The sequence below is a fragment of the Panthera tigris genome, chromosome A1 (genome assembly GCF_018350195.1).
Source record: "Panthera tigris isolate Pti1 chromosome A1, P.tigris_Pti1_mat1.1, whole genome shotgun sequence".
In the NCBI taxonomy this organism is placed as follows: domain Eukaryota; kingdom Metazoa; phylum Chordata; class Mammalia; order Carnivora; family Felidae; genus Panthera; species Panthera tigris.
This window is the reverse complement of record NC_056660.1, coordinates 129,455,554-129,473,766: the sequence shown is the minus strand read 5'-3', so window position 1 is coordinate 129,473,766 and position 18,213 is coordinate 129,455,554. Positions and strand designations below refer to the sequence as shown.

Sequence of the window (18,213 nt, the reverse complement as noted above, 5' to 3'; positions counted from 1 at the left end):
TCTTGGGAAAGACAAAAAACTGAGAACTGATTTTCACTATAGAAAAGCTACTGAGATCTTAGGCCAACGATTTGCAAATAAAAGAAAATACTATAAAATATTAAAAAAATATATGACCTAGAAGTAAAAAAGAAAAACACATCCTATTTTAAGGGATGAAAATAAAATTCTATAAAGTTAAATACTCATTTAGAAATGGTCAGTTTAAGCCAAATATAACTCAGGTAAAGCAACATCTCTACAACTTAAAAACTGTAAACTGCCTTTAATTTAAATATGTTTAAACTACCAAAATAGTACTCTTTGGAAACTGTTACCTTGATTCAACTAGTCTAACGTTTTAAAAGTCGTAAAATGACTTATCTTAGAAACTGTATTAAAGTTTTCTTAAATAATTAATGTTCAAGTATAGATATTATATATACTATTTTTGAGATAAACGAGAATTATGGAGAGGTACCAAGTATCAAATCCAAGCAGATTTAGTAAATCTGATACTCAGAAGAGTATATTATAAAGGCAATTTCTCCTGGAAAGCAAGCTATCATACCTACAAACCACGCAGCTTTGCCAATCTCTTTAATTATTCAACTAGCTTATGTTAAATATTCCCCATTGGTGACTTCCTTAAATCTAAAAATAAAAGTCAAAATTCGTGCAATACTTGCTCTCAAAGAACACTTACATCTGAAATGCTTAGAATCGCATTATAAAAACGTGTCTTTGAAGGTGGAAGATGAATTGCTATTTTAGAGAAGATAGTCAAAGTGAAGTTTGATTATTCTCATTTCCAAGTAGTAGTTTTGTTTAATCTATGACTTTGGAAGAAAATTTTTTGGAAAATATTAAAGGAGATATATGTAAATAATGTTATGGTCATATAAAAATGAAGAAAATACTGCTTCCTCTACATATAAATATGACCCTAAGAAAGGCAGGATATTCAAACCTGGAATTATTCCAGCTAAAGAAAGGAAGAGGGAAACAAAAACGACTCAAGACAACTGCACTGCATAAGTTTAAAAAAAAAAAAAAAAAAAAAAAAGATTGCACTATGTTAAGAAGGTGATCAAGACAATAGAACAAGAATGTACACAGCAGATATCCTTAAGCTGGGGATAAGGCAGAGTACTATAAAACATCATCAAGCAGAAAGTAACATTCCTTAGAACATATGTCACTGATACACATTTTAAAAATGAATTAATGAACAGGAATACAGACACTCAATAGACCTGAAAATGTACTTAATTAAAAATGAGTGCATGTACACACAGAGACTTAGGCTTCTTGAACTCTTTCCTGCAGTAAATGGATGAATAGGTGAGAAAAGAAGAGAGAAAGAAAGGAAAGAAATAAGAACAGCTAGCCTCATCTATCCAAATAGCCTGACCTTACATATATAAACTCATTTAATCTTTACAATATCTCACTAGGAACGTATCTGCATTTTAAAAACAAGGAAATGTAGGCACAGGTAAGTCAAGTAAGATGGTCATGGTCATCAGCAAGTCACTACTAGCAATGAGATTTCAATGTAGTTCCGAAGTCTATAGTTTTTACCAAATTTCTCAACCAGAACTAGATTAGGGTAAAGGAGAGTTTAACAGTTTCCCAAATGGTCATTCTTGAAAGCAGTGATTCTAAACTGGAGGTTAGAGGTTCACTGGTATCTTTCTGCATTTAACGTGTGTTATCTCTAATTTACCCTCAAGAATTTCAGTACTTGGTTAGAGAAAACTCTAACATGCTTTATTAACCTTAATATTTTTTCCATTCATTAATTTATTCAACAAATGTTTACAGTGTTGGCTACTGTCCAAGACGAGGTTCTTTAACACTTCCATGTTAAAGGCCTAAATACTCTCAAGTCACTGTTTCTCCGGTAAGAAAGGAAAACAGAAGTAGAAACACAGGTAGCTGGAATTTGGTCTTCAGAAATCAGTAAGATACCACTCAATTTCAGAGTGAGGAAGTATGTTGGTCTTGTGCATGTCCACCTAAGAAAGAGCACCACCCTGTATTTAAAGGAGCAAGTCCTGGCATCCAGTGGGGCCAGCTCAAAATCTGCCTTGTGTTATGTTATGCCACATGCCACACACAAGGAAAGTTAGTTTACATCTTCAGGTTATTTCTTTGCTCTATAAAAAGAAAATATTCACGCCTATACCTCAGGACTGTATTAAAAATTGAATGAGGTGTAAATGTGAGGGGCGCCTGGGTGGCTCAGTCGGTTGGGCGTCCGACTTCAGCTCAGGTCACGATCTCGTGGTCCGTGGGTTCGAGCCCCGCGTTGGGCTCTGGGCTGATGGCTCAGAGCCTGGAGCCTGCTTCCGATTCTGTGTCTCCCTCTCTCTCTGCCCCTCCCCCGTTCATGCTCTGTCTCTCTGTGTCTCAAAAATGAATAAACGTTAAAAAAAAAAAAAAAATTGAATGAGATGTAAATGTGAAACATGTGGCAATATATAAAGACATAAAGCATTACAGTATGTGTTCAACAATTATCTATTGCTATGGTGTTAGGACAAAACAACTACCTGTGGGCTTATTTCAAACTACCTTATCAGAAATAAACAACACCTGCTAAGTGGATTTATTTCAGTTATTTATAGGATTTAGTTTATCCTAACTTATCATTAGGATACAAGTGTTCTTAAAGTTCCCTAAGACATAATGATCTAGTTTATTATTCTCACACAAAATCAATTTTAAGGCCTGCTTTACACCTTTAAAATTAAAAGTACAAAAAAACCAGGGGTGCCTGGGTATTTCAGTCAGTTAAGGGTCCAACTCTTGATTTCGGCCCAGGCCATAATCTCCCAGTTTGTGACTTTGAGCCCCACATTGGGCACTGCGCTGACAGTGTGGAGCCTGCTTGGGATTCTCTCTCTCCCTCTCTCTCTGTCCCTCCCCTGCTGTGCTCTCCCTCCCTCTCTCTCTAAGTAAAAAAATTTTCAAATAAATAGAGAGAGAGAGAGAGAGAAAGAGAGAAAGAAAGAAAGAAAGAAACAAAGAAACAAAGAAAGAAACAAAGAAAGAAACAAAGAAAGAAAGAAGCAAGCAGGTAATGCCAAACTCCACAATGACAAGGGGTAAAAACAAAAAAAACTGATAGTGGTGTTTAACGTCCAAATCAAAGGATTTTATATTTGCTTTATGGAAATGAAAGTTTTAACAAAGTGTGTAAACTATAACAAAATGACTTTAGCCATGCAAAGAGAAAAAAGAAATTGCAAGCTTCTTTAGAGATAATCCACAATAAGTAACAACAAATTATGTAACATTCTTTTGAATTACCAGGAGGATACTTTATAAAGTGCTACGGACATAATTTTACACGTTGACCTTATACAAAAAAGAGGACCTAAAATAAGTAATAAAATCTGATTATAAAAAAAAGAAAATTCAGACAAAAGTGACATAAATTATGAAATGAACATGACCAAGTTGAAGTGAAGTGCCCACCGCTCCCATTCACATCTTTTTTAGATCTAGACCAACACTTGTCCCATCACGGTCTACTAACAAAATTAGCACACATATATATAATACAACACTGCCCAGCAACATGCAGCAATACCAAAGGCCAAAGATAGTGCTAATATTTTGATGCTTTAAAGAAACAAAAGTATTAAAAAGCATTTCCTCACCTATTATCAGACGGCAGAAGAGAAAGCAAAGCCAAAGCTGAAAGTTTTCTTCTTTCAGGCTGCGTAATGTTGTCCATTCGATCAACCCACATTTCAATCATATTTCCCAAAAGCTGATCCATCTGAAAAAAAGAGCAGGAGGCATCTTAAAATAGGTGAAATGCTATTTACTCGTGGAGCACTACTGGTAAAGGCTAAGACCTCACAAGGTGTGGTTAAAGTTCAATTCCAGCAAACGACAGAACTGAAATACAAGAATTTGGGGCAAGCCTGGAGCTGGAACGGAATAATTTGAGCAAACCGGAAAATGACTCTCATTAATCTTGAGAGCCAACTTATTCCGAGATCTAAATAGATTTAGATTTTAGTAATTTCATTTAATAAATCACCAATCCAATACACTCCTGGCGCACTAAAAAAGTACACTCATTTTTCAAAATTGTCAACTTGTACTTAGGTTATAGTTATTCACTTGGGTGATTAGATGTTTAAATATTTAAAGCGTAATTTGCTGGACTGATTTGTTGCTACTTTTAGAGGAAAGGATAGGTTGTAACCTCAACCTGCAGTATTTCAAAGAAAAATAAATCAGTTTCCAGGACATTTATATGCTACATTAAAAATAATCAACATAATACAGAATTGCTAAGTGTGCTGGTTAATTGTACCTTTCAACTCCGCCAGGCTAAGGTGTCCAATTGTCTGGTCAAATACTAGTCTAGATGTTACTGTCAAAGCAGTTTATAGATATGATTAACATGTACCAAGAGTTGACTTTAAAGAAAAGAGAGATTACCCTAGATAATGTGGATTGGGCTTCATTCAATCAGGGGAATTTCCCCTTAAGAGCAAAACTTAAGGTTTCCCAGAAAAGAAGAAATCCTGCCTCAAGACTATAACCCAGAAATCCTATTTCAATTTTCAGCCTTTCCTAAAAAATTAGGACTCACCAGCGCCTACAATCAAGTGAGCCAATTCCTTAGAATCACTCCCTCCCTGCCTCCTCCCCCTCCGTTGTCTCATATTCTCTCTCATCCTTGTGTGTGTGATGTGTATACATGCACACACATCTCTCTCCACACAAAAGATTCTCTTTTTTCTGGAGAACGTTGACTCAAAGTGTTAGAACCTATCAAGGAAAACACAACCAACTGTACTGATCATAGTGACTGAAAGTCAATCTCAGGGTTTGCTTATAAACACTTGTCCACTTACAGTACTTTTGAAAAAATGCAATTACTATCAACATCTCTACTTCATGGATTTGGGGAATATAAAATCAACCTTAAGTTCCCACACTGTTCTTCTTATATGCCTCTACATGTTTTCCTAGAAATATTTCAACTTTGTACAAGTAATAAAGTCAAGGAAACACATGTTCAAGACAATTACTTATATTTGAGTTCTGCTAACTGTGTGCTGCATCCTAGGATGCAATGAAGTCACAAAAGGCTTATAATTATTCAGAGACACAGAGAAATATCTGTCAGATACCACAGGAATTCTTCTTTATGATGACTTTCTATCTTTGGGAAGTACTACTCAGAAATCCAGGTAAAACAAAACGAAGTTGCAGGTGTCCAATCTGACTCCAAAGTTTGAGAATCTGAGTGGTGCCCAATAAGCATACATATTCCATTAGTAAGTAATTGTGGCAATTTAAGAATGAAATAAATATATTATTCTTTCTTTAGGCTTATATATTGTTTTTCAGTTAACTACTAAATTAGTAGGACTAAAGTACATATTAAGCTGCATGGAGCCAACCAGTTAATAAAAGAAACCATGAGATATTTTTATTTCTTCTGGCTTATGAGCACTGTGAAAATATTATAGACACACTAAGGGCGCCATGAACCATGACAATTTGGTAACTTCTGATATATATCACTTGTCTTCAAGTCACATTTAATTTGGAAACAAATGGTAGAGAGGCTCTCTAGACTTCCTACAATTAATACCTAGTAAGCAAGATTTAAAAAATAAACCATAACCATTGTAAAAGCAAATATCAAGTTAACATTGAAATGTAATGTATACAACTAAAACTACAATAAAGTATCTGGTTGGAATAAGGATGCAATCAGCAAAGACAGATGTCTCCGTAGTCTATACATTTATTTCCTTGATTACAAAAATAATAACAGCACAAAACAGTGAATGTGTGGGGACTTTAATTAAATAAGCAATTCGAACACAGGGGCTCAGCAAGCTTTTTCTGTAAAGGGACAGTTAGTAAATATTTAAGGCTTTGTGGACCTTATTGTCTCAGTCATAAATATTCAACTCTCAACATTAGTCGTAAACAATATGTAAAGAAATGCACATGGATGTATTCCAGTACAAAATTTTGGAAAACTTTCATGTGTCAGTAAACACTACTATTCTTTTTTCAACCATTAAGAAATATAAAACCCATTCTTTTTCTTTGTTTATTTGTTTATTTTCAGAGAGAGAGACAGTGTAAGCAGGAGAAAGACAGAAAGGCAGAAAGAATCCCAAGCAGGCTCTGAGCTGTCAGCACAGAGCCTGACATGTGGCTCAATCCCACGAACTGTGACATCATGACCTAAATCGAATCCAAGAGTTGGATGCTTAACCAACTGAGCCACCCAGTTTATAGACATACCTATAAAAACCATCCTTAACTCATAGACTTTACAATAACAAGCAGCAGACTGAATCTGGGCCATAGGCCATACATAGTCTGCTGACCCTGTGAACACATCAATAGAGCCAAAACAAGGATGAAGCAAAAAAAGTGTGTGGGGTCAAAATTTAAGGAGGTGCTCACTCTCAGCACCTCACTTGCCTCATCCAAACCTGGCCCTGATGATAAATGCGTAGTTCCCAATACTATAGGAATACCCAAGAAAGACCCAACTAAAGCTTAGGAGACTAAGGCAAAGTTACCTAGAGGAGCTTAGTTTTGTTTTGTTTTTTTTTTTTTAAGTTTATTTATTTTGAGATAGAGTGTGTGAGCTGGGAAAGGGGAGAGAGAGGGGGGGAGAGAGAGGGGGGGAGAGAGAGAGGGGGAGAGAGAGAGAGAGAGGGAGAATGAGAATCCCAAGCAGGTTCCACAATGTTAACACAGACCTCAGCGTGCAGCTCAAACCCATGAACTGTGAGATCAGAATCTGAGCTCAAACCAAGAGGTGAATGCTTAACCAAATGAACCACCCGGGAACCCCTAGAGGATTTTAGTTTTAAGGCAGAAGGAAACAAGATGAAGAATCAAGCTAAGGAAGGTGAGAAACTGGGACGGGGTGTTTGAGGGAGAGGGAATGAAGAGCCTGTAGGCAAGTACTCTGGAGCAAGAGGAAGGTAAGTGCTCTCAAGAAAGTGAAAAGTGATCTGCGCAGTGAATAGCTGATCATGAAGTTCCAAAAGGAGGCTAAGGGATGAGGCTAAAGGAGTCAAGAACTAGATTATGGTAAGCTTTTGTAGGCAAACCTATCCTGGAAGCATATGGACATTTTATTTTCATAATGTAGTATTATCAATTAGTACTGAACATAGGCATTTGTTGGACTCCCCCCTCCCCTAAATCCCACAATGAAAGTAAAGAAATATAAAAAGCAAAGGATTAATCCCATAGAGTCCAAGAGGAGAAACTACACTAGGTAAAGACAGCAACAGTGTTTGGAGGATGGCCGGTGCATGAAACAATCTTAAGTGACTGGGCAGAACAGCAAAGCCTGAAGCCAAGCTGCCTGCCAAGGAAATAACAATAATGTAAGCAGATGTGGTCCTCAGAATCCTGCAATCATCATGCCTCAAAGAAGGCAGAGGTGAGGCACAGAGCTCAAGACAGGAAAACTGGCTGAGAATATGTATAAGAAACAATCAGAACCTTGTAGATCCCCTTTCCCACTCCTGAAATAATTCAGAGACACAAAATCTGAACAATTAAAATCAGAGAAGCTCCAACTCAAGAAACCAAGAAGAGAGGAAGGCAAGGTGAGGTATAAAGTCAGAGAATTTAAATGAAAATCTAGATGCTGAATGGTTAAACATTCTCACCGGCAAAGCCCTTTCCCCCACCCTGACTTCCACAACAGTTGTTCATACTAAAAGAGAGGCTATCCCTCAGGAGAAAAAACAAAAAAACAAAAAAACAACAAAACAAACAAACAAACACAAACCACCTACAAATACTGTGACTTTCTAGTAAATTTCCCTAGACCACGCAATATCCCCAAAGTTCTAAGTTCTAAATTAGGTGATTAGTCTAAAAAGTTTTCATCATTCATTCAATATAAACAAGTAACCCTGAGAGACTTTGCACAACAAATGCTTAGAAGAAAAAGTACTCTAATGGTGGCTTCTGCAATAAACCCAGCTCCTTTCCCAAAGATACGCTATCATTCTTAGTTTAACTTGGCCTACTCTACTATCTCATACTGTTCTCAAGTGTTGAGAAGAGACAAACCTATCTCCAAAACCCTTGCTTGCTTCAAAGCTATCTGGATTTACTGGAATTCATTTGCCTAGCCCTAATTAATTCCTGCATGTGTTTTTGATGTTCTTCAAAACTGCTTAGAGTCAAAAGCAGCCATCTGAACTGGAATACTATTTTATTCACTTTCATTCCCTTCGTCTCTACGCTCAAACATGATGGCTTGACATGTTTTTGTTGAATTCTTTGAGGAAAAACAAATGCCCTCTTCGTCATGAAAAATGAAAAGAGAAAAGATAAGAAGGGTTCCATAAAAGGCTTACGCTCTAAATACCAGGAATGAAAGAAGTCTGAACCAATAATAACAGCTCTTTCCTCAATCTTTCACACTGTCAACGGGCTCCAACAGTCCCAGCAATAGCCACTGTTTGTGATTTCTCTTTAATATGAAATTTAACACCGTGGAGGTGGCCTTTTCTTCTCATCTATTTTTTTTAAATGATGATTATTTGAGATAACATGGAAACATAGATAGGAAATTACAGAAAATTTTCTGTACGACTTTTTAATGCACCGCGTTAAAAAAACCAAAACAAACAAAAAAAAAAACCACAGTTAAAAAAGCTTCCCCATGTTGGATTTGACAATGATTTCTCGAATATGGCAGAAAGGCATAGGCAATAAAAGGAAAAGAAAGGCAAACTGGACTTCTTGAAAACTAAAAATTTTGTGTAGCAAAAGACGCTATCAGCAAAGTAACAAGGCAACCCACAGAACAGGATAAAATATTTGGAAATCATTTATCTGGAATATCTAAAACACATAATATCTAGGAATTAATATCTAGAACACATAAATAATTCCTCAAACTCAACAACAAAACACAATCTGATTGAATGAAGGGCAAAGAACTTGACTAGACATTTCTTCAAAGAAGAAAAACACAAATGGGCAATGAGCATATGAAGAGACAGTCTACATCACTATTCATCAGTCTACATCACTATTCATTCACAAATACACGGAGATACCACCTCACACACATTAAGGTGAACACTCTCAAAACAACAACAACAACAAAACAGAAACAACAAGTGTTGGCAAACACTGGAACCCTTGTGCACAGTGGGCAGGAATTTGAAATGGCACAGTTGCTGGGGAAAAGAGTATGGTGGTTCCTCACAAAATTAAAAATAGAATTACCATATGGCCCGGGGATTCCACTTTCAGGATACCAATCCAAAAGAAGTGAAAACAGTGACTTCGAGAGGTAAGTGTAAAGCCATGTTCATAGTAGCTTTATTCACAGTAGCTAAATTGTGGAAGTAACCCAAGCATGAACAGATAAGCAAAATGTGGCATACACATACATTGGAATATCTTTCAGCCTTAAAAACAAAGTAAAATCTGACCTATGTTACAACAAGGAAATTATGCTCAGTGATGTAAGTTAGTCACAAAAAGGCAAATACTTTATGATTCCATTTACATGAGGTACTTAAGAGTAGTCAAAATCACAGGCATAGAAAGTGTAATGGTGGTTGCCAGCAGCTAGGAGAGTTATGGTTTAACGGGTGTAGAGGTTCAAATTTTATAAGACTGGAAGAGTTATAAAGATGGATGATGCTGATGACTGTACAACATTATGAATATATTTAATACCACTGAACGATACACTTAAAAATCACTGAGGGTAAATTTTATATGTATTTTATCACACACAAAAAAGGAAAAAAAATGTAGTAGACAGCTCTCTTCTCGCAGCACAATGAACACATCTCTAACATAGTGCTCACACTATTATTGTGAAATTACCCATTTAAGTATTCTCTCCCTTAAGATTACTCTAAGCTTGTCAAAACAAATGTCTCCAGTGTGTAGTGTAAAAGTGTCTGATCCAGGATGGATAGGAGGCAGTGTAGAGTGTTCACTGAGAGATGAGGCTCCAAAGTTAGGTTGCTGGAGTATACACAGCAACTCCATCACTTACTAGTTGTGTAAAATTAAGCAAGCTCGTAAATTTCTGGAAGCCTCAGATTTCTTATATGAGACATGGAAATAAAAATACTATTATTTCAATAGGTTGTTGTAAGGATTTAATATAATACATGACACTTATATTGTTGTTAAATATACTGTTATTTTAAAAATCACTCAACAAATTTTGCTGAACTGAACTAAATAAACTCCTTTAACTGTTTTAATATTATCCCATCACAGCTAAATTTAATGAAGGTAATGAAAAATCTTACGTATCTATTCATCTAAACAAAGGCTAGGAGTTCTAATGATATTTAGATATTATCTAGTGATAATATCTAAATGAAATTCTGGAAAAGCCATATACATTCTCAAATTTGCACTTCCTTGATCTAGATTTCCTTTAAGTGGAAATAACACATGTGTTATTCTTTGTTTTATTTCACAGAGATTTTACAAATTGCCTCCATTCTAAAGACATCGTTCAAGTACTTTCCACCTTCTGGATCTTACAAATCTGAAAAGATTAAGGACCTAAAACACAAAAACCATATTTTAACATAATGTATATAGTCTCAAGTAACCAACTCACTTAAGAACCTTATTCCATACTTGCCCTGGTGGCTGGTTTCAGTTACAGTATTTTTTTAGTAAGCTTTTGCTGATAACCTTATTTCCCACAATAATTACGAAGGAAACTCACTGCATGACATTGCAAGAGAGCAAATAATTTTATGTCAAGTATTTCCGCTTCAAGTATGAATAAATAAAAATTGCAACCATAAACAAATGAAAATTCCATCCTATGGCTAAGCAGAATACAAGTGTCTATTATGAAGAGAACAAGGGTAAATTTCAGTTGCCATTCACAGATTCCTTTTTCCTTCTTCTTCAAAATTACAGGTATAATGTAAGTTATTAAAGATTTTAAATATAAAATTTTAAATACTACAAGACTTTTATAGAATTATATCACCAAATTATTTCCAATCCTTATTTGAATAAAGACTGAATTTCTTTAATTTAACTAAACTGATTCTTACCTCTTGATTAAATTTATGTGCCATCTCATTAAGAAGCGAAGAAAAAAAACTAGTATTTTGTAGCAGGACTCGACCCATAACTCCAAGATATGTTGACATCACGACAGGATACCTCTGTAAAAATAAATGACAGCACACATAAAATTATGTCAGGAGTATAGGTAGGAGTCAAAATTAGGTAGGAGTATAAATAAGAACAATTACGGACACAGTAACAGTCAACAGGGATATACAATAACATTCTACATCAAAATCCCTTCTTTAGGATAAAGTGCCAGTATTATCTGAGTTTGAAGTAACTTACTAAATATATGTCATACAAGGTCAAATAAATGTGTTACATATATGTTATATGGATTATAAACAGAAACACAGAAAGAATATTTACCGATGGCTTATTTATTCATATTACTGTGAATACTCCAAAAGTACATAGTTACATGGATCAACTTAAAAGAGTGACTTCAAAAAAAAAAGCATTATTTGCATATATTTAATAAGTGCTACAACTAGCACTGTTCTTTTCCATTCCTCTGCTTCAAATCTTTGTGGATGAATACACATGCATATGAATAAGAGACATACGTTTAAAAAAAAAAGCTATACTTTGTGGAGAAGGAAAATGCAAAGTTGGATAACTACCCTGAAAATTACTTGATATACTTCAAAACACTCCAATTATAAGAAAAGGTCTCTGTTTATCTGTAATAATAAAGAAAAAGTATTTTTCCAACGAAGAAGGAAAATAAAAGTAGATGGCTCAGGCAGTTAAGCATCCGACTCTTGGTTTTGGCTCAGATCATGATCTTGCAGCTCCGTGGGCTTGAGCCCCACGTCAGGCTCTGTGCTGGCAGTGTGGAGCCTGCTGGAGAGTCTCTTTCTCTCCCTCTGTCTCTGCCCCTCCCCACTCATGCGCGCACGCTCTCTCTCTCTCTCTCACACACATAAATACATACATACATACATAAAACTTAAAGAAAAAAAGTAGAATCCTAGAATCCAATACTACTACTCTTAGAAGCTTAAGGAAAATCTTACCTCTCCTTCTATAATACCTCTGAAAACACAGGGTAGAATTGGTTGAAACATTTGTGGGCCTAATACTGGGTTCACTTTAAGGGCGTTTTCCACAACCTAAAAATCAGAAAGACATACTGGTAATACTTAATAATGCAAGTAAATGCTTCATGCAAATACAGGTAAAGAAAACAATGAATTAAAGAACACACGCTAAATCTCAGAATACACAAACACATGATATATTCAATATTCCAACACTAGATGCACTTTTACAATCCATTAAAAATCGATTTGATAAAAAAAGTGATATAAGGTGTATAATATATAGACACAGCTACACATATCACATAGAATAATTAATCACATTCTAATAACAGATATCATTCTGTTAATGTATCACATTTGCATTATAAAAAACCCTTACAAAACGTCACACCAACAGAGGCAGCAAAAGGCATTTCATAAGTGTTTGCTTTTTTGTAGTAATTAAGACAGTATGGCACTGGCACAACAACAGACACATAAATCAGTGGAAGAGAACAGAAAGCACAGAAATAAACCCATAATTATATGGTCAATTAATCTTCAACAAAGGAGGCAAGAATATGCAATGGGAAAAAGACTGTCTCTTCAACAAATGGTACTGGGAAAACTCAACAGCTACATGCAAAAGAATGAAACTGGATCATTTTCTTACACCATATACAGAAACAAACTCAAAATGGATTAAAGACCTAAATGTGAGATCCAAAACGATAAAATTCCTGGAAGAAACATAGGCAGTAATGTCTTAGACGTCTGCTGTAGAAACACTTGAGTCTCCTTTGGTGAGGGAAACAAAAGCAAAATGCAAGCATTGGAACTACACCAAAATAAAAAGGTTTTGCACAGCAAAGGAAACCATCAACAACAAAAAGACAATCTACCAAGTGTAAGAAGATAATTGCAAATAATGTATCTGAAACGGGATTAATATCCAAGACATATAAATAACAGACAATGCAATACCACCACCACCCCCAAAAAACAAATAATCTGATTAAAATGAGATGACAAATAGGTATTTTTCCAAAGAAGACATATACATTGCCAACAGACACATGAAAAGATGTTCAGTATCACTCATCATCAGGGAAATAAAAATTAAAACCAAAATGAGGTATCATGTCACACCCAAAAAATGGCTAAAATAACTGAGGATGTGGGGAAAAAGGAACCCTGTTGCACAGTTGGTGGGATTGCAAACAGGTGCAGCCGTGTGGAAAACAGTATGGAGCGACCTCAAACAATTATAACTAGAAGTACCTTATGATTCAGTAACCCATTACTAGCTATTTACCCAAAGAAAATGAAAACACTAATTCAAAAAGACATACGCTTTATTCTATGTTTATTCTAGCATTATCTCCAATAGCCAAGATACGGAAGCAACTCAAGTGGCCATCCACAGATGAAAAGATAAAAAGGATGTGGTACAGATATACAATGGAATATTACTCAGCCATAAAAAAGAATGAACTCTTGCCATTTGCAACAACACAGATGGATCTAGAGGGTATTATGCTATATGAAATAAGTCAGTGAGAGAAAGACAAATACCATATGATTGCACTCGTGTGGAATTTATGCAACAAAATAGTTTACAAAGAAAAAAAGAGACAAGCCAAAAAAATAGTCTTAAATACAGAGAACTGGTGGTTACCAGAGGTGGTAGGTGGGAAGGTGTGTGATATAGGGTGAAGGGGATTAAGAGTACACTTTTCATGCTGAGAACGGAGTCATGTGCAGAACTACTAGATCATTATATTATATACCTAAATAATGTATGTTAATTATTTTTAAAAGTATTGGCTTTTAAGCAAGAAAAGGGAAGTTAATAAAAACTATACTCACTCTCCAAAGGTGAATCCACCTTCCAAGTTTATCAATAAATTAGACAAAAAAGGCTTGTTGCATACATACTGTATATTTATTAAGTGAGAAATAATCTTATTTCATTTATAATATAATTATGTAAGTTACCAATCATCAACACTGATTGTTACAGGTGAAAATTTTGAAGTGTGAGTGAAATGGGTTCCCTCTATAACAAAGATAGGTAGCATGAAATTCAAAGTAGAGTGAGATTTTTTGTTTGTTTACTTTTGTTATATTTTTTAGGGAGCAAGAAGGGCAATAGTCAGGAAGCAGCAATGAGGACCAAGAAGGAATTTCCCATGCTTATAGTACCACTGCTGGAGAGGTAAGAATGAAACCAGACACCATTTGAGAGGTTTGTGGGCAGGTAGTAGACTCAAGGCAGAGCCAAGCTGCCCTTAAAACTTGTAGCATTATTTCTCAAACGTGATGACTGACATTCTGAGTGGGATAAGGATTTACTGTTCAGGACTACTCCATGCATTGAGGGGCTTTTAGCATCTCTGGTTTCTGTTCATTATCTGCCAAGAGCATACTCCAAACACGATCACAATCAAATACATCTCCATGCATTTTGAAACATTGTCAGGATTAGCAAATAGTACCCATGGATGCTCTAATTTTGAGCAAGAAGTAAAGGGAATGTCCAAAGAAAAGTTTAAAAATACAAAAACTCTGTGGGCCAAGCAATATTCTATCTACTAAGAGACGTAGGATAAAAGATATCACAGCTCCTGATTAAAAGCAACCAGAGATGAAATTCTGAAGATAATTCAATCTAACCACAATAAAGTGTATTTAAAAAAAGAGAGAGAGATTTGGAATAAAGATGGGGAAATATGTAGATAAACTAGTAAACTGCGAGAATCTCAGAGGTAGATGCTACCACCAAATCTCTACTTTAGCTATGAATGGAAAATAAATCATCTGCTGATGTTAGACAAACATATAACTTCATTCCCTCCTGATACTCTGCTATGATTACAGTACAAGGATTTTAAAGGGAAGGAGCATAATTTTAAAAGGACCACGGGATGAGAGATGAACACTGGAAGACACAAAGAAAAAATTAAAAAAGTAATTGACTTATCAGGTCACAAAGAGCTAAAAACCTAAGGTTGCAATGGACAGAGTGGAGAAGCAACTTAATTTACACCATCTATCTTCTTGCTACCTCTCATCAAAACCCACAGAAATTAGCAGAATCTCCTTTGGAAAATAGAGTATAGAAAAAGCTAAAACTAAGACTGACTGAAAGTCTATTTATGGAACAGATTGCCCGATATTCCCAAATCTGCACATCTTGGGCAACTGACCATCTCTCTCCCCATGGAAGACAGTGTATTATCTTGAAAGGCTCTAAAAGAGTTTCCAGACTAGGAGACCCCAGTAGTGCCTAGTACAATAAATTAAAATCAACTGACATCAAGGCACATCATTGTAAAATCTCGGGATACCGGGAACAAGAAGCAGCTACAAGCCTGGGGCAGAAGAGGAAGGCCGGGGAGTGAGGATAGCTCTGGAAGAGACTTCATCAAGAAAATTAAAGTAATAAAATACCTGATGGGTCAAAGCATCTGAATGTATTGAGCATAAACTACTGGCAAAGAAAGTAGTGCATATAAAAAATTACACCAAAAAAATTATTAATTCCAAAGATTACAGAAGCGTGTGCAGAAAAGGAGTAATCACACATTTAGATCGTTATGATTTTCAAAGTATAAATTCACTTAAATGTATCATTCAGTACAAACCAGCCGTCAGTATGCATTTTCTTTATATATAAAGACAGTTACTATTGCATAAAGGACACACAAATATTTCAGGACTAAAATGGAATCTTTGTATTCAAAAAGGTTAGGAACCATAGCTATGGAAGATGAGGTTGTTTCTGAAAAATTATGTACCAAAATGCTATTATGAGACTTGGAGCAGGGATTGTGAAACAGAATCAAGAGAAAATTTAAAAAATAGAACTGATAAGATTTAGAAAACCAATTGAACAAGTTAACCAAAGGTGAAAAAGTCTGGAATTAATCCTAGTTTTCATGTTTGACCAATGGTACAATTGTGGTCCTGCTAATAATAATGAGGTTTTATTGTGGACATGATGAACCTCAGAAGTGAAAATCCATGGAATGGTCCTTTTTAACTTCCACACATGACATTTCACAGTCCACTTTCCAAGTAAGATAAAGCAGTTTTGACTTAAAAGCCACAGAGCTCAAATTATGACTATTTCCACTGAAGAAGGCACCTCTATAAACCTAGGATCAAAATCCTTCCGAACATTTTGATCAGCAGCACTGCCTTCCATTCTAAAAAAAATTTGAAAAATCCATCTAATGATTTCAGGGGTAATAAACAATTCTGTATATATCAAGTGAAATGCAGGTACACACAGATGGCCAAACAGAAGAAAATAACTCTAAAGACAACTAAAGTAATCAAAGATACTTTAAAATAAGGTAATATACAGATATTAATAGAATTTAAATCATAACTTACTCTTCTTAGGAGGGGAATCATTATGTTCTCAGGAATTCTAGCTTGTGTGATGTGTTTTAATCAGTTCAGTTTTATTCTGATGCTCAAACTGTCCCATCATTAGCCAAGTAGGAGCTCCTTCAAATTGATTCCTGTATCCTTTTCATAGACTCCCACCTTCTCTTCCTTCTGACACAAAGAGATCTCTCCATTTTATCTTGAGTATCTCTTGTCTCAACTCTGGAGCCAACCAGCAGGAAACAACATTTACAGGCCACAATCTATGTTCTAGGATTCTATGCCACAATCTATGCCACTGGATTAACACTGCTTCTAGGTCTTTCCCTTAGACAGCTTTAAGAAATGTTTTCTCTTCTGAAAAGTATACACCATAAATTCACCAACTCCAGCTAACATTATAGTGTTTGACATAAATTCTTTGATTTTGTATTTCCATCTTTCTCTTACAGTGAAAAATCTCAGATTGTAATAACATTAACTTGTTTCTTACTAATAAATACAAGATTCTACATATATACTTACAGGTTTCAAAATAACCATACTAATAATTACTAATGACAATAACACTGTTGAACGCAATTTATAATTTCCGAGTGTTTCTTTTTGGTCTAATATTGTATCCCACCAGGGATACACATGTAAAATACTATGTACTAAAGTTACTTGAAATATTCTTCTCAGATGGCTATGGCACCAACATAATAATAGATGCAAATGTTTTACCTGTTTTTGATCTTTAGGAACTACTTCTGCTTTATTATTTTAAATCCTGTAAAGCATCTATTTGACTCCAAAACCTAAAGCAAACAACAGGCATACAACCTGAAAGATCTACCTTTTACCCTCTCTCCCTCTTCCCACTCCATAACCACCTTTATTAATTTGGTTTATTTGTCCATTGTTCTGTATGTTGTACTCTTGAAACAAGAAAATTCCAGACACTAGTCGTCGCTTATAATCTCAAAATCATTTGAACACTATTATACAGAGGTCATCTTCATTCCTTTTTAAGCTGCACAGTACTTTTCCATGTGGTTTAATAAGCTGGGGTATCTCCAATCACCTAATTACCTATTACTAATTATTTTTTATCATTCTGCTATTATAAATTAAACTTCTACACTTTGGTTTTAATCCATCCCTTTTCTGAATATACTTGGAACAGACTATATTTTTTAAATCTGTCAAAAAAATGCAGGCTTTTAGCTGGTATCTTCCACTCAAACCATTTTCTTGTTTTAGGCTTACACTGCAAACACAGTGGTTAAAGGCATGGATCCTCAAGTCAGAATGCCTATGTTTATATTACAGATCCAATACTTACTAGGTGTGTGACCTTGGACAAAGTATTTACCTCTTTGTGATTTAATTTCTCATCTGTAAAATGGGGAAAAAAACCAGTACTATCATCATAAGTTTATGTGAGGACTGTTATGTGCTTAGCAATGTGTAGTATATATGTTAATATTAGATCTATTATTATTATTATTATTATTATTACAGAATAAATTATACCTTAAAAATATTTGTGCCATCTTAAGTCTTACTACAGTGAATGAAAGCAACATGACTCATTACTGGTTGATAAGACCATGACAAGAGAGTTTCTAAACTCAAAATGATATGTATTCATATAGACAAATTTCAAATTAAAGAGAGGTTAGTAATTCAAATTTGAGTATTTTTAGAATTGTAT

The 18,213-nt window shown here is 35.1% G+C and overlaps 1 protein-coding gene across 5 annotated transcripts in view; it reads right to left on the bottom strand.

The window, feature by feature from the left end:
• IPO11 (importin 11) overlaps positions 1–18,213 on the bottom strand; it is a 191,967-nt gene that overhangs the window by 61,047 nt on the left and 112,707 nt on the right. For all 5 annotated transcript variants that reach the window (XM_015536575.2, XM_042987619.1, XM_042987616.1 and 2 more), the window contains exons 25-27: positions 12,111–12,206; positions 11,073–11,186; positions 3,651–3,772 (exon numbers count right to left, since the gene is read on the bottom strand). In XM_015536575.2, coding sequence (XP_015392061.1) covers positions 3,651–3,772; positions 11,073–11,186; positions 12,111–12,206 — 332 coding nt within the window. The remainder of the gene's footprint in view (positions 1–3,650; positions 3,773–11,072; positions 11,187–12,110; positions 12,207–18,213) is intronic.